We start from the raw sequence: 24,265 nt of genomic DNA, 5'->3' as shown, positions 1-24,265 counted from the left end.
GCAACATGAACTTCCATCCATGTGCTGCCTCTTTTTTTTTTAAGGGCCATACCCATGGCATATGGAGGTTCCCAGGCTAGGGGTCCAACTGGAGCTGCAGCTGCTGGCCACAGCCACAACAATGCAGGATCCAAGTCGGGTCTGCGACCTATACCCACAGCTCGTGGCAACGCCAGATCCTTAACCCACTGAGTGGGGCCAGGGATCGAACCCATATCCTCATGGGTATTAGTCGGGTTTGTTACCACTGAGCCACCACAGGAACTCCCATATGTGTGCTGCCTCTTAAAGTCAACTTCTAATATCTTTTCCTCCCTAGCACATGGACAGGACTTGATACTTTCTTATTTTGTTTGACAGAACATTTTCTAAGAACAGGACTTGGTTTCCTTAGCAATAATCGAGAAACGAGGCAAGCTTCTTGGTGATGAGAAGTGTCAGCATGAGAAGGAAGTGGTGAGCCCGTAATGAAGGTTCAGTAAATCAGTATGTGCTGATTGGAAATTTCTTGACTTGTGCTCAGCCCCTTTCTGTCACTGACCCACTGGGACAAAGACCCAGGCTTGTGCCACTCTGCACAAAGACCTCCGCAAACATCCTGACAATGCTTCTGTCCAGAGAGTGACTTCCTTTTTTCCCATGGGCTGGGCTTGACACCATCAGCAGGATTGAACTCAAGCTGATATGGCAAAAAACAGAACTCACCACTTCCACGTTTCCAAGTCTGGGGCACAAGGCCAGGGCTTTGACCAGCGCCCAATTTGGATGCCAGTGGTGACAACAGCCCTGCAATAGCTTTGAGGTCCCTCCTCCATGAGCCACTGTCTCTCTAGATTATATTTTACAAGATAATCATTTGGCTTAGCACAGATGGTTGACAAAAGCAGTAACCAGAAAAAGCAAGCCTCTTCTTACATAAATCATTCTAACTCTGGCTAAGAATTTGGCTACTACCTTTTGTAGGCAGAATGCCTCCCTAGATATGAGCAAACTAGGGAGGAGTCTATAAATATGTTCTGACTTAATAAGGAGAATCAATGGTTTGCGTCCTTCACTGTGGGAAGGGGAAGGCCGGAACAATGTCATGTATTATATTCACCCAGATGTGGCACTGAGTGAAGGTTTCCCACACTTTGTGGAATGAATGTGTGGACAACCACAGCACACGCACACCAATTACCATGGAGTACTGAGGGACCATCCCTCCAGCATCGCCGTGATAGATGTACACGGCACCCGAAAAGTCGTCCTCTTTGGGTGCACCAATGGCCACATCTGCGGGGAGAAAAGCAACTCTGGGTTAGAAAAGCTATTTGGAACAATGTAAGGGTAGATTCTCTAATTCCTGCCATGACGTCTAGAAATTTCCTGGTTGTTGACTGTGCAAGCATTAAACCAGACACAGGACCTCTTAACAGCAGGAGGGAAAAGTAGAAAGAAAATCATAGAGGCTGAGAAGAGCTGAGTTCCAGAAATCCTCATAGGAGTACTGACCTGTCCCATAGAAAAAATGCAACTATCGACCCCCCCCACACACACACTTGTTTCTGTCTGTCAGAGAAGAGGATTCCATAGACATTGGTTATTGAGAAAGGCAACTCTAGTCTCAGGAAAGGGAATTATAGAAAATGGTCTTCACTTTACCAAAAAGCCAGCATTACTCTCACAAACTGACAGCTCTTGGGACAAAGCCTAGATCTTTTCCACTTTTTTCCCTTTGCTGCTAACAAGTCACGTGTCTGCAGACATGAGGTCAAGGGTGAGAGATTCACCTTCCTGACCTCGAGTAGGGGTCCCCACTCTCGGAATGAAAGCCTCTCTGGCCAAAGGTATGAGGGTTTCAAAGGAGCCTGGATGCCTGGCCTGAGGCAAGAGCTGTGCCCCACCCCCAGCCCATCTTCCACCTCAGCTATCCCTGCCAGTGATGCGGCTGCCACCAGTGCTGGCGTCTGGCCCCAGCACATACAGTGAAGGGGGAGGTACTGAACAGAGACAGGTCACAAGCCAAACAGAACTAGATGTTGACACTCACACCTTCAAACATCAGCCCGGCATGGTGCTACTCTCAGAGCATCGTGGACCCTTGGAGGCTCAGAAACCAGAAGCGTTTGTGGTTCAAGGAAGCTGGTTCAGGCGTGGCTGCCCTGAGAATCCCCAGTGGACCAGCCCCAAGGTTCACTGCACCACAAACACACAGCAAAGAGCACTAAGCTGATGAGAAGGAATTTCATGGAGGCAAAACTCCAGTGGGCCCAGGGCTTGGTCCTGTGACTACTTGGACAGGCCCTCCCGAGGGCAGGGAAAGTGGATCCAGGAGCACCCATGTGAGCTCACTGACCTGGGAACCCGTCGTCATCAAGGTCGCCCAGGCTGGCGATACTCTCCCCAAAGTGTGCATTGTAGGCACCATCCCCAGTTAGGGCCAGCTGCTCCTCGAGGGCTCCCTGGGAAACAGGATGGAGGGACAACGGAAAACAAAACAAAAACAAACACAACGAACCAAAAAAGAATGAAAAAACAGAGCTGGGAATGCCGCCCTCCCCCACAGCACACCCATGGGCAGGAAACACCTGGGCAGAATCACAGGGCCTCAAACTTCTCCCCGCTGGTTGCAAAGTGAGCCCCTTCCAGTGGGGTGCCAAGAGGGGCTCCAACAGCCTTGATCCGTTTAGAGGGAAGGAGACCCATTGGCTGATCACTAAACTCCTCCAGTCTCCTAACACCCTAAAGAAACCTATTTAACCAACCTACCTACCTACCTGTCCCAGTAGTCCCTCCCCACAATATCCTCAAAGTTGTTTTAGAAGGAACACATATTTCTGTTTCTTCACTCCTGTGCCGTGTGGGACAAGTCTATAAAACGGCTTTGCAGGGTGCATGTGTGAGTGATCTTGACAGAGGAAGGCATGGTTCAGAAACCCCACCACCCAGAGGCTGTTGGTCACGGGGTGAGGACAGGGAAAACGGGACACACACAGTGTCCATTTTCATGTGTGGCTTGGATTTCCTGAGCAAACACCAGCCAACAGAGAGGGAGGGGGTGAGTGGTGATGGTGGCAGTAAAAGCCATACCTGCTCCACCCCCAAACTGTTGACACAAGAATATCAGAGCGTTAAAACACAATCTGATGTTTTGAGGCATAAGGATGTCCAACCGTGTCCCAGTGCAGAGGCACTCCAGACCCACCGGGCACCCACAAGCCATCCCAAGGCTTTTGTTACGACTACATCTTTTTTCCCACTATACAACTTGCAAACAATAAAGAGGTGATTGATTTTTTCTATTTTATAATGATTTTTATTTTTTCCATTATAGCTGGTTTACAGTGTTCTGTCAGTTTTCTACTGTATGGCAAGGTGACCCGGTTTTTTCAAGTCAGTGAAATCCTACCTCACACACAGGTATTGATTCCTTCCCATCCATGTGGTAAAGAAGAGAAGAGAAACATGGATCGCTGGTATACACAGGCACTATACATCCACCTCCTCATTGAAATCACACAGTGATTCTATAAGGAGGACCTTAAGACTCCTCTCACTTTACAGATGAGGAAATGAGCCACTGATTCCAAGCAACACCAAGTTTCAAAAGCAATTCCATCAGGTTATAAGTCATCATTTTTTTTCCTCTCCTCCACATTAAAATTATTATTAATAATTATGGGGTGAGGGTCAATTATTAATCATGGGGTGAGAGTCAACAGAAATAAGAACACCCTGGTACTCAGGGTAACCACACAGCCTTAAGAAACTGGTTGGAGGAATGGGATGTGTGGGTACCATGTGTCATAAGCATTTTCTCATGCTTGCTAAAAGGTGGGTGGTTAGGAGTTCCCATTGTGGCGCAGCGGTTAATGAATCCGACTAGGAACCATGAGGTTGCGGGTTCAATCCCTGGTCTTGCTCAGTGGGTTAAGGATCCAGCATTGCCGTGAGCTGTGGTGTAGGTTGCAGACACAGCTCGGATCCTGCATTGCTATGACTCTGCCGTAGGCCAGTGGCTACAGCTCCGATTAGACCCCTAGCCTGGGAACCTCCACATGCCGCAGGAAGCGGCCCTAGAAAAGGCAAAAAGACATAAAAAAAAAGGGGGGGATGGTTAATGGAATTTATTCATTGAACCATCTCCCTCTTGTTGAATATGCTTAACTTCTTTTTTTTTTAGCGCCTCACCAAAGCATGTGGAAGCTCCCATGCTAGGGGTCAAATCAGAGCTATAGCTACCAGCCACAGCCACAGCCACAGCCACACAAGATCTGGGCCATGTCTGTGACTTACATTACAGCTCACAGCAACACCAGAGCCTTAACCCACTGAGGGAAGCCAGGGATCGAACCTGCATCCTCATGGATACTAGTCAGGTTCCTTACCACTGAGCCACAATAGGAACTCCCTCTTAACTTCTTCCTCCTGAAAAGATCTTGCTTTCTCATTGGTCTCCTGCACCAATGGGTACACAGCTGTCCCTAAGCCCCTGCCCCCACTCACCCTCCACTGTGCTACAGAGACATCTTTCTGACCCAGGCACATCCTTTTCCGTGTTCAACAGAATGAGGGACATCATGATTACAGACCCTGGCCACTGCACTGGCCCGCACCTGACACCCCCAGTCCCACCATGTCAAACTAAGTGGTCCCACTGCTTCCCATCTCGGCCAGTGCACCCAGCTCCTGGCCCATTACTTGCTGCTTGCATAACTCCTGCTCTCTTCAAGATTCCTCCCAGCCATTGTGTCCTCTGAGAAGGCTTCTCTTCACAGATGTGTCTATATTCCCAGGGAGGCAGGGTAACCCAGAGACAAAGCATGCCCGCTCCCAATCCAGTTCACCTATGTTCAATTTCCAGCCCCGCCACTTCCTACCTGCGTAATTTGGGATAGGTAATTTAAACTTTCTGAGCCTCAGTTTTTTCACCTGAAAAATGGGGACCCCCCCCCCCCCCGACATCCTGTGCACATGGCACTGAAATCGCTCACAGGAAGAAGGAGAAACAGTTCCTGGTACATAGGAAGCCCTCAATTAAGCTTAGTCATTAAGATTTTTCTGGAGCATTGTAGGTTTGCAGTCATAATACTGCATATAACTTTCCATTCATGGAACACTGAGCTTTTTGAAGGTGGGAAGCGTGTCTTTTCAGCTCCCCTCGGTGATGGGGCTCAGTCACTACTCGCTGGACCAATGTCCATCTCCCACACCTCATCCCCACAATGCCCAGCACTGTACTCACGTTTCCTCTGTTGATGTAGACGGTGACCTGACCTTCGTCCCTGATCTCAGAAAACATGGGGGCTCCCACAAGCAGGTCAGAGAGGCCGTCTGCGTTGAGGTCAACTGCACATAAGGAGGACCCGAAGTAAGAGCCCATCTGCAACCAAGTCAAGTAACAACAAAGTGGTCAGTGTCCGCGCTTGCCCAGGAACCCCCGCCTTCCTCCAGCCCACCAGCCTTAATGACATCTGCCCCCAAGCCCTTCGGAGGCCATGATGGCCATGCTGCCCTAGAAGCCAGGAGGCCTGGGCAATGGTGAGATCCTGGCCCCCACGGCTTCCCAGCAGCCATTTAGGGCCCACAGTCAGCCAGAAACCCATGCTCACTGGCTTGAAGCCCCACCATGGGGAAAACAAGTGGACCACTCCCCAGAGAACAGGGTATTGTTTTTGTTTGTTTGTTTATTTTTGCTTTTTTAGGGCCACATCTGCAGCATATGGAAGTTCCCAGCTTAGGGGTCAAATCGGAGCTGAGGCTGCCAGCCTACACCACTGCTCACCACAACACAGATCCTTAACCCACTAAGCGAGGCGAGAGATCAAACCCACAGCCTTGTGGACACCATGTCTGGTTCTTTTTTTTTTTTTATAATTTTTTTTTATTTTCCCACTGTACAGCAAGGGGGTCAGGTTATCCTTACATGTATACATTACAATTACATTTTTTCCCCCACCCTTTCTTCTGTTGCAACATGAGTATCTAGACAAAGTTCTCAATGCTATTCAGCAGGATCTCCTTGTAAATCTATTCTAAGTTGGTTCTTAACCTGCTAAGCCACAAGGAGAACTCCAGTACCTGTTATTTAAATCAGAGGTCTCAAACCCAAATGCTAATGGGGCCCAGGCAAGTGACATTACAGGTATAAAGAAAAAGTAAGTAAGAGTGCAGTCACGCTTACAGGTGGCAAGTGATGCTCAGCTTCTGTGTCTAAGACACAGAAGAGAGTGGTGGAGACTGCGGCAAACAGGCGTTCACAGGAGCCACGCCCACCCAGGTACAGACAACGCCTGCTCTACCTTAGCCTTCTCTGGAAGGCTGACCTCCTCATTTTTCAAGAGAAGCCAAAGCTCTAAAATTTTATTTGAAATGCCTTGTTTAAAAATGCTGAGAATTGGGGTTCTGTTGTGCCTCAGCGATAATAAACCCGACTGGTATCCATGAGGACACAAGTTTGATCCCTGGCCTTGATCAGTGGTCAGGGATCCAGGGTTGCCATGAGCAGGCAAAGAGGTGGCAGGTCGAAGAGGTGGCTCGGATCCCATGTTCCTGTGGCTGTGGTGTAAGCTGGCAGCTGGAGCTCTGATTTGACCTCTAACCTGGGAACTTCCACATGTCATGGGTATGGCCCTAAAAAAAAAAAAAAAAAATGCTGACAGCTAATTCACACTAAAAAAATAATAAACAAATATACCATGCAGGCTGAACAAGAAATTTTATAGACTGTATTCTTTCCAAAGGCTGCCAGTTTGCAACCTGTTTTTAATTTAAAAAAAAAAAAAAAAAGCTATCCTTTTCAAATAAATGCTTTCAAATAAAAGGGCTCTGGTTTTACCAACATGAACAAGCATTTTCTTTTGCTGCTGCAGTTGGTTGGCAGCCAGCGCTAGGGAGTTTGAGAGAGGTGAAGGGTACTCTAGTCTACTTCCTGCAGCGAACCCTGGGACAGGACCCACAAGTCCCTCCTGGTCACATGCCGAGGCCACTTCCACCCAGCCCCCATTCCCACCCACCCCTTCCCAAAGGAGAAGTTTTAGAACCATGGGGGGTGAAGGGAGGTCAGAAACCAATTGACAGTCACCATCTCAGTGACCTTGACAATGGCCCAATATTGACTTTAGTAAAAGAAACTGGTAAGACCCAGGCAAAGCCCTAAAGACCAAAGCTGCTGGCTGTTCTCTCTGGCTGAGTCCCAGGGGAACTATTTGTTTCATTCCAGTGGACTATTTAACTTGGCATCTTCATCAGTGTTCAATCAGAAGTCCCTGTACACGAAGTCTCCTATCTAAGTTGTGACATATAAACACTTCACATACTCAAAGCAATAAAACTTTGATATGGTGATGAAATGCTTTGGGGTGAGTGATCCTTGATCACAGCTCTCCCTTCAGCCTGGACATGTGGGGACACGTGTCTCTGTTAACAACCGAATTGCACAAATACTGGTGATTTCTTATAAGCACTATAGGAAATATGTCAACCAGTAAAGACCGCAAGTGTGTTGGGTTTTGTTTCTCTTACGGTGAGGCCAGAAGATGGGACTCTCTGACCAGATTCTGGCCAAATGAAAGCAGAAGTGGGCCGGTGGTTTTCTGAGTCAGATACCTCCTCTGTGGGCAGCACCGGACACAGGCGTAAAGCGAGAGGCATCCTTTGGAAGCCTGGGGTTATGTCCTTTCCCAATGAAATAATGGTCAGAAATAAGTCAGAGGGACAAGAACTTCTCATTTCTTCTGAACAAAAAAAAAAAAAAAGAGAGAGAGAATAAGATGTCTAAGGGGAGGAATGGTCTATTTCAAAATTAGAAGGACAATGACTGGAAAACAGGAGGGCGGGAGTGAATGAGAGCAGAGGGAAGGACAGAGCCTACGGTGGCTCAGGGTGAGGGCGAGAAGAAGAAAATGAACACAGCTCTGGAGCTGGGAGGTGAGACACCAGGCCCCTCGTTCCCTCCTGAGGGAGCCCTAAGGTATCACATTCAAGTTGGTCTGCACAGAAACCCCATGTCATCAGGTCCTCTGGAAGTGTGGGCAAGCGCATTCTCAAACCTCACCCTCTCATTGTCCACTCTCACCCTGGTGCATGTGGGTGGCCATGAAAGCCATCATCCAAGCCGGGAGGGTCTTGAGAAGGAGAAGGGGCACAGTTACAGACTGTTGATTACACCAGGTTGACCAGTATCAGCAGGGCCTGACCTGGGCACAGATGGCAGCGGGGAGGCACAGTGATGGCAGAGCATGAAGACATTTTACAAATAGGATGATAGATGTGCTTAAACTCCACAATTCACTTTAGAGTGTCCTTTAAGAAAAAAGAGTAGTGGAGTTCCTGCTGTGGTGCAATGGGATTGGCAGTGTCTGGGGAGCTCTGGGACGTGGGTTCAATCCCCGGCCCGACACAGAGGGTTAAGGATCTGGCATTGCTGCAGCTGAGGCTTAGGTCGCAACTGCAGCTCAGATCTGATCCCTGGACCAGGAGTTCCCTATGCCACAAGGTGGCCAAAAAAGAAAAAAAAAATTTTAATTTAAAAATTAAAAATAAAAAAAAAATAACAGTAGTCATATAAGGTGATAGATGTGTGTAAGGTCAGATGTGAACATTACTGTGCTCATCATTTCACAATATATACATGTACAAAGTCATCATGATGCACATCTTAAACATGCTCTATATCAATCATATCTCAATAAATCTGGGGAGAAGAATTATTTTCATTTCATGCTTTCAAGCCCAGGTGCATTAGCAGGGAGGGCTTTCCACAGGAGACACACTCCCTCATTTAATTTTTTGGACCAAGAGCTAAAATGTTAGACTTAGCAGCATTTATACCCTACTTGGTTTATGAGACTCTCTCTCTTTTTTTCTTTTTTAAATCACAAATGGCATGGGGTAATTTCTTTTCTAACTTTAGAGGTGCTTGGAAATCCTTTTTAGCAGAATCGCTCACAGTCATTTTCCAGTGTTGTTGCTTTGGGGTTTTGGAAATGTTAAAATAACATAGGCCAGCACAGTTCCCGGGGGAACGCAGAACCGTTCTCAGGGAAAACTTCACAAAAACCAAGCTGGTGATGTATTCTCTACTGAAAAAGTTATGACAGTTATAACCTAAGAATACACATGAAGGTTGTTAAAATTGCAAAAAGCTCTGCTCATGAGTGGGATTTCTGGAACTCAGAATATGAACTCCCATCAGAACAGTATGTAATGGTACCAACCCAGCGTGAGGCCCGTCTAACACCCCCTGAACTGGGGCACACCGTGGCCCCTAGAAGGAAACAATCACTTTTCCCTCTTTCTTAGGGTAACGGTAGGGAAATGCCGGGTCCACTATGCCATCCTCCCATCTCCTCATCCCTTCCTCCAAAGTCCCAGGCGTCCGGTGCATCTTCCCAGAGCTCACGAAGGCCTCCACCAAGACAAGTCTCCAAATTACCCTCTTCACCTCCCCGCCTAAACGTGTGTCCCCTTAGGGTGGCCAATCCCACCAAACAATCCTGCTGATCTAGGCCCCACGAAGGTGTGCATGACTGATAAGCCCATGAAAAATGGTGCTTATTCATCACAGGCTTTCCACCTGGCTTCACTTCAGACTCCAGTACAACATGATGGAAACTTGTAGGAAATGGAGAGACGATTAACAACAGGGTAAGGCTGACAAGATGACACAGGCAGATAACCATGCCCACGACTAATTTCAGGGCAACCTGCCCCAGCTATTTCTACTGCAAAGTTCTCAAAGGAACCGGGTGATTTTTGTTTGGTATTTCTTTGTGTGGTGACAGTCCCCATGGCAATGGTGGCAGAGGGCTGGGCTGTAAGGAGGAGGGACAGCTTCGGGTTGATGAGATAAGAGAACCGTTTGTCTGTGTGCCTCATCTGAAAGCAATCAGTCCTGTATCTAGGACGTGCTACCTGTACTCAACAGGGCCTGAACTCTCTGGGCTCTAAATGTGAACATACAGCAGAAAGACAGTCAGGGAGGGAAGGAGGGAGGGACAGAGGCAGAAAGGCAGAGAGAAACAGAGCACAGAGTCGTTTTGAGGAGTATCCAAACGATGCACAACTGTTTACAACTCTGTGCTGTGACCTGGCCGTGTACAGACTCACCCTGCTATACGTCCCTACAAGTGTGAAGCCCAAAATCTTCAAGTTCCACACAATGCTGAGAAGGTCGAGGCTCCAACATGCAATGGCACCACCATGTAAATGTAGGGCCTTTAAGCCAACTTTCTAAAAAATTGAAAACTGATTCCCAAATGATGACACCCCTCAAACCAACCAACATATAAGACACGAATACCGAGAATCTCACCTTTTTACCTGATGCCTGAAAAATCTTAATTAAGGTGCCTGATCTTCGGTCAGCTCTAAAAACATAAACCTATGGAAGGAAAAGAAAAAAAATCTGAATAAGACGGAAACAGTGACCAAAGATATTGATCTGCATCTTCCTGGGAGTCCTATTTAAATGCCTGACCAGACACATGCAGGTGTGCCTGCACTAGCTGGTAACAAAGAAGTTAGCATAGTTCACATTGCCCAACTCAGCAAAGCAAGTGTCCTTCAAAGCTGGGGCAGAAATCATCTCCACAGCTCCAGAACCATATCCTTAACAGAAGCCATGCCCAGGAAGACCCAAGAAGCTTCCACGTTACTAGCAAACAAGTCAACCCACAAGAAAAGTATTTTCTTCCTTGATATATTTTCTTCATTCCTATTAGTTAGAACTTTAGCAGGTATAATTCAGCTGTCCCTTGGTGTCTGCTGAAAATTAAGTTCAGGACCCCCAGGATAGCAAAATCCACAGATGCTCAACTCCTTATTAAAACGGCATAGTGTTGCATATAACCCATGTAATCATCTCTACATGACTCAGAATATCTAGTACAATGTAAACACGATGTAAATGATTACAAATACAATGGAAATGCTATGTAAATGATTGTAAATACAATGTAAATGCTATGTAAATAGTTGCGCAACAAATTCAAGGTTTGCTTTTAGAACTTTCTACATTTTTTTTTTCCCAAATATTTTCCATCCATGGTCGGTTGAACCCACAGAAGCCTGAAACCCACAGACAGGGAGGGCTGACTGTGTAAGACAGAAGCATAGAGGTGAATATTTTAGACTAAGCAATTTTCCAAAGTGATTCCACAGAACATTAGCATCATGAGATCTGCTTGGGTAAATAGGCATTTTGCTTAGGCAATGCCAGAGTTAAACATTAAAGAAATTCCTTTATTGGAACTTTCCAGAGCCTTTTGCATGGGCATTTGCACAATGATTTCCACCACTAAGAGGACAGTTTGTGTAGGACCTCCTAAGAGACAGGACCATGATGGTTCTTTTTACAAAGTGCATCTTAAGGGAAGAGTGAGTATCACGTGAGAACCAGTGTCAGAGACCTTCCTGTGGGATAAGGAGCCACTCTCTTCATGTCGGTGCTTTCCTGCCCAGACACCAGAAATGATAACCAAGATCCTAAAGGCCAGAGATCCACCCTGGAGTCCTAGGGAAGCAAGTCTGTACCATCTCCCATGCCTGGCCCAGGATGTGGAACTGTTAGCAACTTGGCCAACAACAGTGTCCTCAACACCTCTCGTGTGCTCCGACCGAAGGCAGCATTTTCATGGGTGGTGGTTGTTGTTGCTGCTGTTGTTCACTAAGTCCATGATGCCCTGTCTGGCCCTATCATAAATAAATACTTTTCTTATCCTAAGATGTGACAGGGACTAAAGTTACCACAACCATCTGAGAAGATGACAATACCATTAGTCCAGTTTTCTGCAACTGGTGACTATCCACTAATGCTACCGACATTCCTGGTCACATGCAGCTCCTCCCCCGGAAGAGATAGATTATCGCTGTGAGGACAGCTTGGTGCTTTCCCTCCACCAAGAGGAAATCACATGACTTGCAAAGATCCATCCACTGCTTGAAGTTATCAGAGTTCATCCGCACACCTCCCCTGTGCTCAGAGCCCTGGCTTTTTATTTGGCTTCATTTTCAAGGAAGTGTTAGTGGGGAGAGAGCCACATACTCCAAAAAACATGAGCAGTGGCTCCCAATTCCTGCCCAGGAGGACCCAGGGAAATGACCCTCACAAATGCCCATCAGTGAGGCCATGTCAGCTGATCAGAGCGACACCCCAGCTGAAGGCTCCAGTTAACAGTGGGTCTAGGTCCATCTCCAGAATCCACTTGTCTGAGTTCCTGGAGATGTGGCCAGATTCTATCACAGGTCCACCCCATAGGCTCAAACCTTAACACCATTCATTCCGCTCTTCAGTCTTACCCTCAGAAAACCAACGCTGCTTGTTACAATGCAGATTCCTGGAGTTCCTATTGTAGCTCAGTGATAACAAACCCGACTAGCATCCATGAGGACACAGGTATTATCCCTGGCCTCGCCTAGTGGGTTAAGGGTCTGGCGTTGCCATGAGCTGTGGTATAGGTCGCAGTTGCAGCTTGGATCCTGTGTTGCTGTGGCTGTGGCATAGGCCAGCGGCTATAGCTCTGATTTGAACCCTAGCCTGGAAACTTCCATATGCCAAGAGTTTGACCCTAAAAAGCAAAAAAAATTCCTGACTCATCTGGACCCACTCAACTGCATTTCCTGAAGCCTGGAGTTAAGGTTCACAAAGGACAGTTCTCCATAAGTCAAGCCTCAGAGATGCCAAGATTCCCAAAGGGGTTCGATCCACCCTCGATCCCTGGGCTGTTTTCTACACTCTGGGCAGATACTTTAGGAAAAGAGACCCCTATATTCCCTGTCTAGCCTCTGGGCTGAAACAGTCTTGTTTTTAAAGCATTGGAGAAATAAATATGAGTATCCTGGCCCACAGATAAGTAACAAAAACCCTTAAGAGAGCTGGGACTAGACCTGGCGCCATTAAGACAAACTTGGAAAGGGTCTGGGAGAGAGGCAGGCTTGAAGTTGGGTAGCTGGGCCCCATTCCTCTGGAGGAGGCCAGGAGGCCAGAGGTCAGCTCTCATCGTCTCTCTCACACACAGTCAGCCATGGAAAACACTCTAAGATGACAACATGCAGCATGGAGAAGTCTGGCAGAAGTAGTGACACTCTGATGAAGCCCTCAAAGTCAATTCTCAAAGGTGGGTGGATGGAGACGGGCAGGCCGTTCCTCAATATATCATCACTTGCCTGCTGGCCGCCCAGCAAAACGTTCACAACAAAGAAAGCTGACAAACCTCTCTAAGAGCAGCAGCACACAACCCCTGCTGGACCCCACGCTATTATTCCACAGACTCTTCTCCTCACCTTCCCGATGCCATCGTCCTGCGGGGCACCTCCTACCACATCGGTGGTGGACATGTGAGAAAAGTGGCCGGCAGTAACTGCATAGCCTGCAAAGGACAGGGAGAAACCAAGGCTGGGGTTGAGCAATAAGAAAAAGAGCCATCAGAGCACAACGTTTCTCAAGTATCCCTAATCTGGACAATTATGATCCAGCTGCTCTTGGAACATAAATGACCAGGGAACATATAGGAGCTGTCAGTTTTCTCAGGCTGGAATGGCTCAATGATCATACAAAAAAAAAAAAAAAATGGTTGACAAGGACCTGCAGGCAGGAAAGAGTCCTTTTTGAGGAGGAGTGGTGGGGGGGTGGCAGCTCTACCCATGGCATCCAGAATTTCCTGGACCAGGAATTGAAGCTAAGCCATAGCAGTGACAATGCTGGATCCTTAACTGCTAGGGCCCTAGGGCACCAGGGAACTCCTAGAGTGCTGAGTATTCTCTCTGGAACAGGTGCTATGCTAAGTACACTACTTCTATTTTCTCCTTTATGAGATACAGTTTTCATACAGCAAAGCACACACATTCAAAGTGCAGAATTTAACAAGTGCGTGCACGTGTGCATAACCATGCAATCACCACCCAGAGTGACCCTAACCACAGAACCATAGGCACAGAAGCTTCTTTCATTCCCTCCAGTCACTACCCCCACAGGTCACCCCTAGCCTGATTTCTATTCCCATATGTTAGGTCTGCCGGTTCAAAACTCCACTCCACATAACACCTGGGATGTTTATCCATGTTGTGTACGTTAGCAGTTTCTTCTTATGGCTGAGTATGTTCCATTGAATGACTATATCATAATGTCTTTATTCTCCTGGGCTCCTGGGGTATTTCCAGTTGTTTGAGCTTTATTGTGAATAAAGCTGTTATGAGCATTCTTATATGTGTCTTCAGATGCCACTATCTCTTTTAATGTCCCAACTCTATGAAGGAGGTATGATTATTTCTTCCATTTCATAGACATGGGAATATGGACCAAATGCAGGTCAGCAAAACGCTCAAGATCACACAGCAAGATGCAAATCCAATCTGCCCAAGGCCCTGCCTATTAACCATTGTGCCACATCCACTCCTAAGAGAGGGCCAACAAAAGCTGTCAGTGGGTGGCTAGGTAGTTGGGTGCATAAACAAAGAATCTGAGTGCAACAGGAATCTAGAAAAAAAATAGTAGAAGCTGCCTGAGCATAGTCTAAACATCTCCTGCTTTCTGAGAGCCTTGTTGGCAGCAGAAACCCAGTATAGGCTGCCATATATTCTCCAAACCTTGTCCTCACCCTTAAAGCCTCATACTGTGATCATAAGCGGTTTGTGTTTTGTGATGACACCTCTCACTCCCCAGGAGGCCAATTTCTCTCAGACTGCAGGTTCACAGTCCATGCGAGCAACTAAATAGAACAACAGATGCCAAAGCCAGGGAACTCTTCTTTCCACCAGAAGAGCTATTCTTGGCTAGCTTGGTGGTAATCACCCCCACTTCCCTTGTCTTACCTGGCACCTCCCTGAGCTACTCACCCAGGTAAGTGTATCTCCTGTTCATGATCACTTCGTCATTCAGTTTGAAGTAGGTGTTGTCTGTGAGGTTCAGCACTTTGACTGTCCCAGCCCAATAAAATGACCCAGGGGCACCCATGACCACCAGCTCCTACAGAAGAGAAACCCAAAGGCAAACAGGTAAGGAAGCTGAAGAGGGGAGAAGGCAGTGCCATGAGACCCACAATCGCAACAAAGAACTCGTAATTAAATAAGATGCTGCACCAAGGTCTTTCTTCATCTGAGCAGTAAAAAAACATTTAATTTTTACATAATGTATATTGTTTGCAACAGAAAAGATATGGAAACAACCTAAGTATCCATTGACAAGGGAATGAATAATGAAGATGTGGTATGTATATACAGTGGAATATTACTCAGTCATAAAAAAGAATGAAATAATGCCATTTACAGCTACATGGATGGATCTAGAGGGCATTATGCTAAGTGAAATAAGCTAGACAGAGAAAGACAAATAGCATATGATATCACTTACATGTGGACTCTAATAAAAATGATACAAAAGAACTTATTTATAAAACAGAAATAAACCCAAAGCTTTCAATATCAAACTTAGGGTTACCAAAGGGGAAACTGTAGCGGGAGGGATAAATTGGGAGTATGGGATTAACATACATACACACTACTATATATAAAATAGATAGCTAATAAGGACTACTGTACAGCACAGGGAGGTATACTCAAGGTTCTGTAATAACCTACATGGGGAAAAAAGAATGGATATATGTATATATAGAACTGATTCGCTATGCTGTAAACCTGAGGCTAATACAACATTATAAATCAACTATACCCCAATAAAATTCAAAAAACAAAAAAGCATACTCAGATATAATGAACAAACTAGTGGGTACCAGTGGGGAGAGGGAAGGAGGAGGGGAAAATAAAAGGGTGGGAGGGAAAAAGTTATTATGAGATTATATGAAATCATGTGTGAAACTTTTGAAAATTGTGAAGCACTATAGAATTTAAAGAATCTTTCATTCAGTTAAAAATTAATTTTAAAAAAACCCAACAAACATGGATTTCCCATTGTGGCTCAGCGGGTTAAGAACCTAGCATAATCTCCATGAGGATGTGTGCTCAATTCCCGGCCTCACCAAGAAGGGTAAGGATCTGGCATTGCTGCAAGCTACAGCATAGGCCACAGCCACAGCAATAGCTCCAATATGATATAGTTATAGCTCCGATTCGATCCCTAGCCCAGGAAATTCGATATGCCACAAGTGCAGCTCTAAAAAGAAAAACAAAACAAAACAAAAGCAGACCCAGGAACACACAAAGATACACTAGCATCAGTATTTAGAGCAGGGGTACATGGGTCTGTGTCCTCAGAGAGCCTGGGGGCATGTTGATGCTACACAACCCTCTTGTGGCCAATGCCAATGAGAACTCAAGGTGCTCAAAAGTGATCCCATGACCAAGAAAGTCATCACAGACACCTGCATGGCTTTACCCATGAGAAGAGGCATTGTAACGGTGCTAATAAAGTTGGAAATGACCTAACCATCTACCAACAGGGAATCTAAATCAAGGCACCTCCATCCAACAGACTTCTGCACCATTAAAACTACCATAGACGACTAATGGCACTGTGAGATAGTCATAAAGTGCTGCTGAGTTTAAAAGGATATGCCGAACAACATTGAAAAATGCTGAACATCACTATAATTAAAGAAATGCAAATCCAAACTACAATGAGGGAGTTCTCATCCTGGTGCAGCACAAACAAACCCAACTAGGAACCATGAGGTTGCAGGTTCAATCCCTGGCTTCACTCAGTGGGTTATGGATCTGGCATTGCCGTGAGCTGTGGTGTAGATCGCAGACAGGGCTCAGATCCTGCGTTGCTATGGCTCTGGCATAGGCTGGCGGCTACAGATCTGATTAGACCCCTAGCCTGGGAACCTCCATATGCCGCAGGTGCAGCCTTAAAAAGACAAAAAAAAAAAAAACAAAAAAAACTACAATGAGGTATCTCCTCATACCAGTCATGTAGAATCTAAAATGTGGTAACAATGAACTTCTCTGCAGAAGAACAGAAACAGATTCACAGACATAGAGAAGGGACTTGTGGTTGCCAAGCAGGAGGAGGGACGGAGTGGGATGGACTGGGAGTTTGGGGTTAGTAGATGAAAACAATTACATTTAGAATGCATAAGCAATGAGGTCCTACTGTATAGCACAGGGAACTATATCCAATCTCTTGGGATAGACCATGATGGAAGATAATATAAGAAAGGGAATGTATATGTATATACATATATATATTTATTTATTTATTTATTTATATATATATATATATATATATGACTGGGTCACTTTGCTGTACAGAGAAACTGGCATATTGCAAATCAACTATACTTTAATTCTCACAATTTTTCCAAAAAGAATATTCCAAACAATGTGTGTGCTATGATCATGCTTTATTTTTTTAAAAAATATGGAGTTCCCTGGTGGCTTAGCTGGTTAAGAATACAGTGTTGTCACTGCTATGGTGCTAGTTTGACCCCTGGCCTGTCTACTTATTTCCACAAGCCATGGAAAGGTTAAAAAAAAAAAGGCAGAAAGAAAAGAAAAAAAAATGTATACACAGAGACAGACAAATATTAGAAGGATAAGCCTCAAAACATTTACATTTCTGTTTTTTTTCCCACTGGGAGACAGGATTTCTTTTTTTTTTTTTTTATCCTTTTGTTTTTCAAAGCTCTAGAAGAGTGATTCACACCGACAAGAAAGTCATCTCTGAAAATGCAAAATGGGTTCCTAAGATGACAGGGCATAAGCATCCAAACAGAGCCCACGCTGCATGGAGGCTTTGAGGGATTGAGAGGAAGGCAGGCGCCTACCACATCCTTGCAACCTCTACATCACCGGTGAGGCTTTCCTTCCAACAGGAAGTCCTTTCTCTTTATCTCTATTTCCTAAAGTATCTACACTGCGGTAAGAAATAAGAAAAATTGGGAGTTCCCGTTGTGGCGCAGCAGAAACAAATTCAACTAGTATCCATGAAGATGTAGGGTCAATCCCTGGCCTCAGTCAGTGGGTTATGGATCCAGCATTGCCATAAGCTTCTGTGTTAGTCACAGATGAGGCTCGAATCTCATGTTGTTGTGGCTGTGTGGCATAGGCCAGCAGCTGCAGATCTGATTCAACCCCTAGCCTGGGAGCTTCCATGGGTGCAATCATAAAAAAGCAACAAATAATAATAATAATAATTATTATTATTTTTCTAACAAAATCATTTTCAAACTCAATATTTACTAAGAATCTACCAATATACAAGAAAGCTTATACCAGATAATCAATAAAGTCCCTTTATATGATATTCCTGGCATAAGGCACATGGAAATGTATGAAATGTTTTAGAAAAAAATTCTATCTGAAAGGGTTAAAATAAAGAAAATTTATTTTACAAAATCCCAAATCTCAGGCCTTCAGGAGATGGAGGCCTGCTGTGGTTCAGATCACTGCTGTGGCCCTGGTCTTCGGGCGTCATAGAGATGACAGACTCTGTACAGGTCATGCCTCTCATTACTGACACACACCCACCCCTCCCTTGGCCTTTGGTGTCCCTACATGGTCATATTTAGAAATACCCTTCCCGGCTGGTACCTCTCTGCAGAGCTAGCCTCACCAGTGTCAGAAGCTGCTGGTTTCCAATGAGTCCCGGGAAGACAGACCCTGCACCAGCAATTCTGAGTTTCTGATGACAAGTTCTAAAGTTAGTGAATTCCCAGGGAGGAAATGTCTGAAAATGCCAGAGACACCAACCGAGAAAAACAGAGAGAGGCAGATAGAGCACACAGGTAGGAGGGTGCTCCTGTGACAGCACCCTCAAGGCAACCCTGTGAACAACACAGGTTCTGTGGTCAGTTGGGTAAAGACCCTTAACAAAGAGTAAGGGGTGAGCATAGAAGGAGGGAAAGCCACCAGACTCCTGCCTGAATGAAGGTGTGGACCAAGAATGACTGTGGAGAAACATTTTAGCTTAAGGTTTTGAGATCCTATCCACCTCCAACGATGCTACTGATGAGAAACCAGATACTCTCAGGGGTGTCTCACTGTTTCATAAAAACACATCGTTTTCTGCACTCAGAACATATCACTGGGGAACCACAGGCAGGGCATTCTTTCATTCACTCATTCATTCCCCTTAGACACCTCTGTTCTGTGTAAGGGATTGTGCTAGTTCTAGAAGGCGCGTGAGAAAGACAAATGCTCATTAGAGCAAGAGACATCTTCCTTGGCCTTAAGCTCAGAATCTGTCATCAGTGCTCAGAAGACAGAGCACAGAAGGACATAATGAGCCATGTCCCTGATGCCAGCGATACACACAGTAGAGGGCCTTCTCCACTGGCGGCTCTTCATAGGCCAAAGCTCTGAGCATCCCCAGAGGCCTGTAAGGCTCTCTGGGATACCAGGCAGTAGGCGTGCTGTTTGCTGATGACTTAGAGTAACGCGGGATAAAAGGTGAGAGATGTATGCCCAATGTATGGCTATAGCCTCTCTCTCAAACCCTACAAAGAGGATAAGGCAAGGTAATCCCTTTTCTCAAAAGCCTTTAAAACCAACAGCTTTGGGGGTTTTTCCTTCTCCGCTTGGTGCTCATGTTCCTTCTCCTTGAAGTTCAAACTTGATAAACCAAGGCCTAGCCTGACACCATCGGGGCTGGGGTAGGGGATGAGGGCTGGAAAGAGCATCTCCCTGCAATGCCCTCCTCTTTGGCTTTTTCCATCCACTGTGAGTGCAGCGTGGGCCCTTTTGGCACTACATATGCCAAGAAGATACGATCAATGCTTGGTTCCCCACCATCCAAGAACAGCCAACACAAACGTTAACACACAGTGGTACAAGCTTCTTCAAAGCCCCAAGGCCACCACTGCCTCAATCAAGTGTGCAGAATCCAACCAATGAACAGCCTGGGCCTTTCCCCAGGGCAGGACCTCTCTGGGTACACAGGCATCTGAAACTGCCCAAGAGAAGCCACAGGTTGGCACAAGCAGGGGGGCTAAGAGTCCCCAGGATCCTTGAGATAAGTCTGTGCTGAAAATACTTCCACCCGGATGTCCCCAGGCTCCCACGGTGGGACTCCAAGGCTGGCGGGGTTGGGTCAAGTCTTCTCTTGCAGCTTAGAAGTCTCTATCTCTGTTATCCTCAGCTACAAAAATATATAAGTTTCTGGGAAGTCCTCCTTTATCCTCACGCTGGGCTAAAATTCATGTGGTGTGCATAACTCCAAAAGCTTAGATAACCCCAGGGTCACTGACCTTCAGGTCAAGCAGGCATCTTGGGCCAGAGTAGTTTGGGGCAACACGGCCATGACCGCAAAGGCAAAAGAAGCACATCCAGCCTAGGAGGCAGCCGCCCGCCCTGTGCAGGGGCGGCCCAGCTCCCAGCAGAGGCAAGCTCAAGTGACAAGGTCAGCGGGAAAGGAGGGGGGGGGGTAGGGCCGCTTGACCCCATCCACCACATATCCTGCTCGGCCTCCAACAGCTGAAGTTCCAGAAACGAGAGAGACCAAGAGTTCAAAGACCTTGTGTTCAGGGAGGCCAAAAGCCTGGGAACTGAAGCAAGAAGCCAAGGCCCAGAGGGGCCCGGATACAGCATCGCTGGGTCTGGACCTGCTATGGCGCCAGCTGCCCCCACCTCTCCAGGCACTGGCCCCATTGCTGCTCACTCCACCCAGCAAGTGCATGCCAGGTACCGTGCTGCCCTCGGGCTCTAGATTCTAGAGCCTAGAGCCCCAACGGATCCTCTGGGGTCTCTGCTAACCCAGGGCTTGCAGAGGCTCCTGAGTTTCCCTCCATGCCCTGCCCTTCTGGCTCCCCTAGCCAAGCCTAGCCCCCCTTCCATGTAGCCCCAGTACCCTCATCTTCCCTGACTCTCCAGCTGGAGACACCCCCACCCCACAAGATCTTCCTCCCCCCTAGCTCCCCACCAACCTCTCCTGCAAAACTCTATTTCTGATGAAGTGACTTTCTTCTCCCATCATCTAAAGGAGGCATTCTACCCAGAGCCTCCCAGCCCTAGCCCCATCCTAAGCACAACTAGACCCCTCAGAAAATTACTAGCATTGGCCAAACCTAGGCTGGATTCTAAAAACATCTATGTGCGCATTCCATCACTTCACACTGCATGTGTCTAAGGCAGACCCATGGGTTGACTTCTTCCAGTGGACTCTTCCCTGGGGGGCCCCCTTTCTACTGGTACCATTGTTCCCCAGAACCTGGCATAAAACCTCTTTCCTCTACCTGCCCCAGCCCACTGGTACCACTTTCCCATTCTCCGACTCACGTAATCATTTTTATTCCTAAAGCATCCTCCTAGTCTGCCTGGTCATTCAGTGGGTGGACCACATCTCAGCCTCCCACCTGGCCTCCCTCCAAACACCTGGGCACATCAGCCCAAAGAGTCTTTCTTACAGCACCGCCACCACTGTATCCGCCACCTGCCTGGGAACTTACGATGTGCCCCTGCTGCCTACTCAGTTGAGTCATAATTTACTAGACCTCACTGGGAAAACAACAGCCATAGTAGTTACACGATCAAAATGCGTATTGAGACGAAATATGAATGAAGTAGGCATATGGCAGGATAGTATTTCAGATCAATGGGGAGAGAGAAACTATCTGACAAACCTGTATCAGAACAAGCAAATATACATTTAGGAAAATACTGGTGTTCATGTCTACCATACAATGTTTGCAAACATAAATCCAGGATGGATTAAAGATAAAATATTTTTTACTCTATTAAAGTGGAAGAACAGGAGTTCCCATCATGGCTCAGTGGTTCACGAACCCGACTAGCATCCAAGAGGACACGGCTTTGATCCCTGGCCTCGTTCAGTGGGTTAAGGATCTGGTGTTGCCATGAGCTGTGGTGTAGGTCAAAGATGCTGCTCAGATCTGGCATTGCTGTGGCTATGGTGTAGGCCAGCAGCTACAGCTCCGATTCGACCCCTAGCCTGGGAACCTGCATATGCCATGGGTGTGGCCCTAACAAGACCAAAAAAAAGTGGCAGAACAAAATATAGGAGGATATTTCATATTCTTAGGATGAAGACGACCTTCCTAAGAGAGCAGTCTAGAAATCAAAAAGAGAAAGACCAATAGCTTTGATTAACTATGAATGTTCAACGTCAGTACAGTGAAGACATCATAAGCAAGCTTGAAAGACAAGAACAAGACTGGTTGAAAAAAATCACAACACACACAACAGGTAAGACATTAGTGTTGAAAATACAAGTTCTAGGAGTTCCTCCTGTGGCTCAGCAGGTTAAGAACCCAACCTAGTCTCCACGAAGATGTGGGTTCAATCCCTGGTCTTGCTCAGTGGGTTAAGGATCTGGCGTTGCCGTGAGCTGTGGTGTAGGTCGCAGACGAGGCTTGGATCCCACATTGCTGTGGCTGTGGTGTAGGCCTCAGCTGCAGCTCTGATTTGACCCCCTCGCCCAGGAACTTCCATATGCCAAAGGTACAGCTGAAAAAAAGAAAAAAGAAAAAAATACAAGTTCCTAAAAACCAGTAAAACAGCAATTAAAAAAAAAATGGACAAAGAACATAGACAGTTTCCAGAAAAATAAATACAAATGGTTCTATATTTGAGAAGGATACTAAACAGCATTAATACACAGGTAAAGAGCCATGAAAACGAAAATAATATCTCTCCTTTTGTTACGACAAAAATTAGAAGTGTTGGTGAGAGGATGTAGGGATGATGGCACACATCTAGGGGGCATGTCAATTGGTAATACTTCTGGAGTGCAATTTGCCAGCACACATCATAATTCTTGGTTTGGACAGCTTTCCATCCTGCAATCCCCCTCCTATGCAGTTCCCCTAAAGAAATGTGCACTTGTGCACAAAACACTACACGCAGGGACCTCCATTATGATGCTGCCGCTGAGAGTCTGGTGTGTGTTCCAGCAGCTGTCAAAACCAGTGGGTGCTAGAAATGTTTTCTCCCCTATCACTGTCCCATCCCCTCCCTCAGCCCTGGGTTGTTACATGGTGAGTGAAGGAAGACATTAGGCCCAAGGGCCAACACACAGAGTCTGGACCTTCATCTACCACATGATGGGAAGCCACGCAGTCAGAATGACAGGGTTTGATTTTAAAGGTTCCTCGGGCTGGTGGGCAGAACACACAGGGTGGGGGTTGAGAATGGATGCTGAGAGAGGTGACCAAAGTGTGCCAAAACTAGACAGAGGTGATGGTTGCACAACACTGTGAACATACTAAATAGCACTGGACTATTTGCTTCCACATGGTTAAAATGGTAAATTTTATTTTATGCTTCTTTTACGGCAATAAAAAAAAAAAAGCAGGAGTTCTCGCTGTGACTTAGTGGTAATGAACTCAGTCAGTATTCATGAGGACGAGGGTTCAATCCCTGGCACTGTTCACTAAGGTGAGGATCTGGCGTTGCTGTGAGGTGTGGCACTGGTGGCAGACGTGGTTCGGGTCTAGCGTTGCTGTGGCTGTGGTGTAGGCCACCAACTGTAGCTCTGATTTGACCCCTAGCCTGGGAACCTCCATATGCCACGGGAGCAGCCCTAAAAAAGAAAAACATAGGAGATCCCAGGAACCTCTTCATGATTTGGGTGAGGCAAAAAAATAAAGTCCCTCCACTCAAGGAGGTAATACCCAGATGCTTAATTTATCTCCAAAGGCGCCGGCAAGGAGACACCAACTTGTTGGGCATTGTCTCACTTGCACCCTTTTAATCAATTCCTTCCATGGGTCTCACAGTCAAGCTGAGTCCTGGAGAAACTGTCCCAATAAGGGTACCCTCCAAATGGGCCAGCCCACCCTCTCTTGCCCAGCAGTCTCTGGCCCAGAGGCCATCAGCAGTTTCAACATCCTTCCCTGGACACAAGGACCAGAATCCACTCACAGCTCAAGGATGTGGGGCATCAGAAGACTCACCTCCCAGGGCTCCCCAAATCACCATCGGCCAGGAAACGAATCCTGAGGAGAGACGAGGAGACGAGGAAGGCCAGGACAAGGATACCCACCTCGGTGAAAAAGCCTGCGATCCCAGCCTGGCAGGAGCCATGTTCCTCCCCGTACTTCTTCTTATACTCTAGAAGGGAGGGAGGGAAGGGAGAGAAGCAAACCACAGCCTCAGTGTGTGCCAGTCGTGTGTGCCGTGGCCCAGCATGCTGGCCGCGTCCCCATGTGCGGCCGCAGCCCGGGCCCAGGGATGCCGTCCAGACTGGGCACGGAAGGAAAGTCTCTGGAATCCACCAGACCTCAAGAATCCAGAGTCCTGTGCCATCAGTTGGTGAGCTTGCCAAGTGCCCCCGTGGACTTCCTCCGTGCATGTGGGAAAAGCCGAGCAGCAGCCACGGTCATTAAGTGGGAGACTGGTGACAATTATTTCATTCACTTCAGAAAGGACG

The 24,265-nt window shown here is 46.8% G+C and overlaps 1 protein-coding gene across 1 annotated transcript in view; it reads right to left on the bottom strand.

The window, feature by feature from the left end:
• The window catches only part of ITGA9 (integrin subunit alpha 9), a 355,238-nt gene that overhangs the window by 276,309 nt on the left and 54,664 nt on the right, over positions 1-24,265 (bottom strand). Inside the window, exons 5-11 of the mRNA XM_047770180.1 lie at positions 23,879-23,946; positions 14,818-14,947; positions 13,267-13,352; positions 10,298-10,366; positions 5,228-5,365; positions 2,339-2,444; positions 1,181-1,275 (exon numbers count right to left, since the gene is read on the bottom strand). Coding sequence (XP_047626136.1) covers positions 1,181-1,275; positions 2,339-2,444; positions 5,228-5,365; positions 10,298-10,366; positions 13,267-13,352; positions 14,818-14,947; positions 23,879-23,946 — 692 coding nt within the window. The remainder of the gene's footprint in view (positions 1-1,180; positions 1,276-2,338; positions 2,445-5,227; positions 5,366-10,297; positions 10,367-13,266; positions 13,353-14,817; positions 14,948-23,878; positions 23,947-24,265) is intronic.

This window comes from Phacochoerus africanus, chromosome 1 (assembly GCF_016906955.1).
Source record: "Phacochoerus africanus isolate WHEZ1 chromosome 1, ROS_Pafr_v1, whole genome shotgun sequence".
In the NCBI taxonomy this organism is placed as follows: domain Eukaryota; kingdom Metazoa; phylum Chordata; class Mammalia; order Artiodactyla; family Suidae; genus Phacochoerus; species Phacochoerus africanus.
Note: the sequence above shows the minus strand (reverse complement) of the source record. Positions and strands in the feature narration are given on the sequence as shown.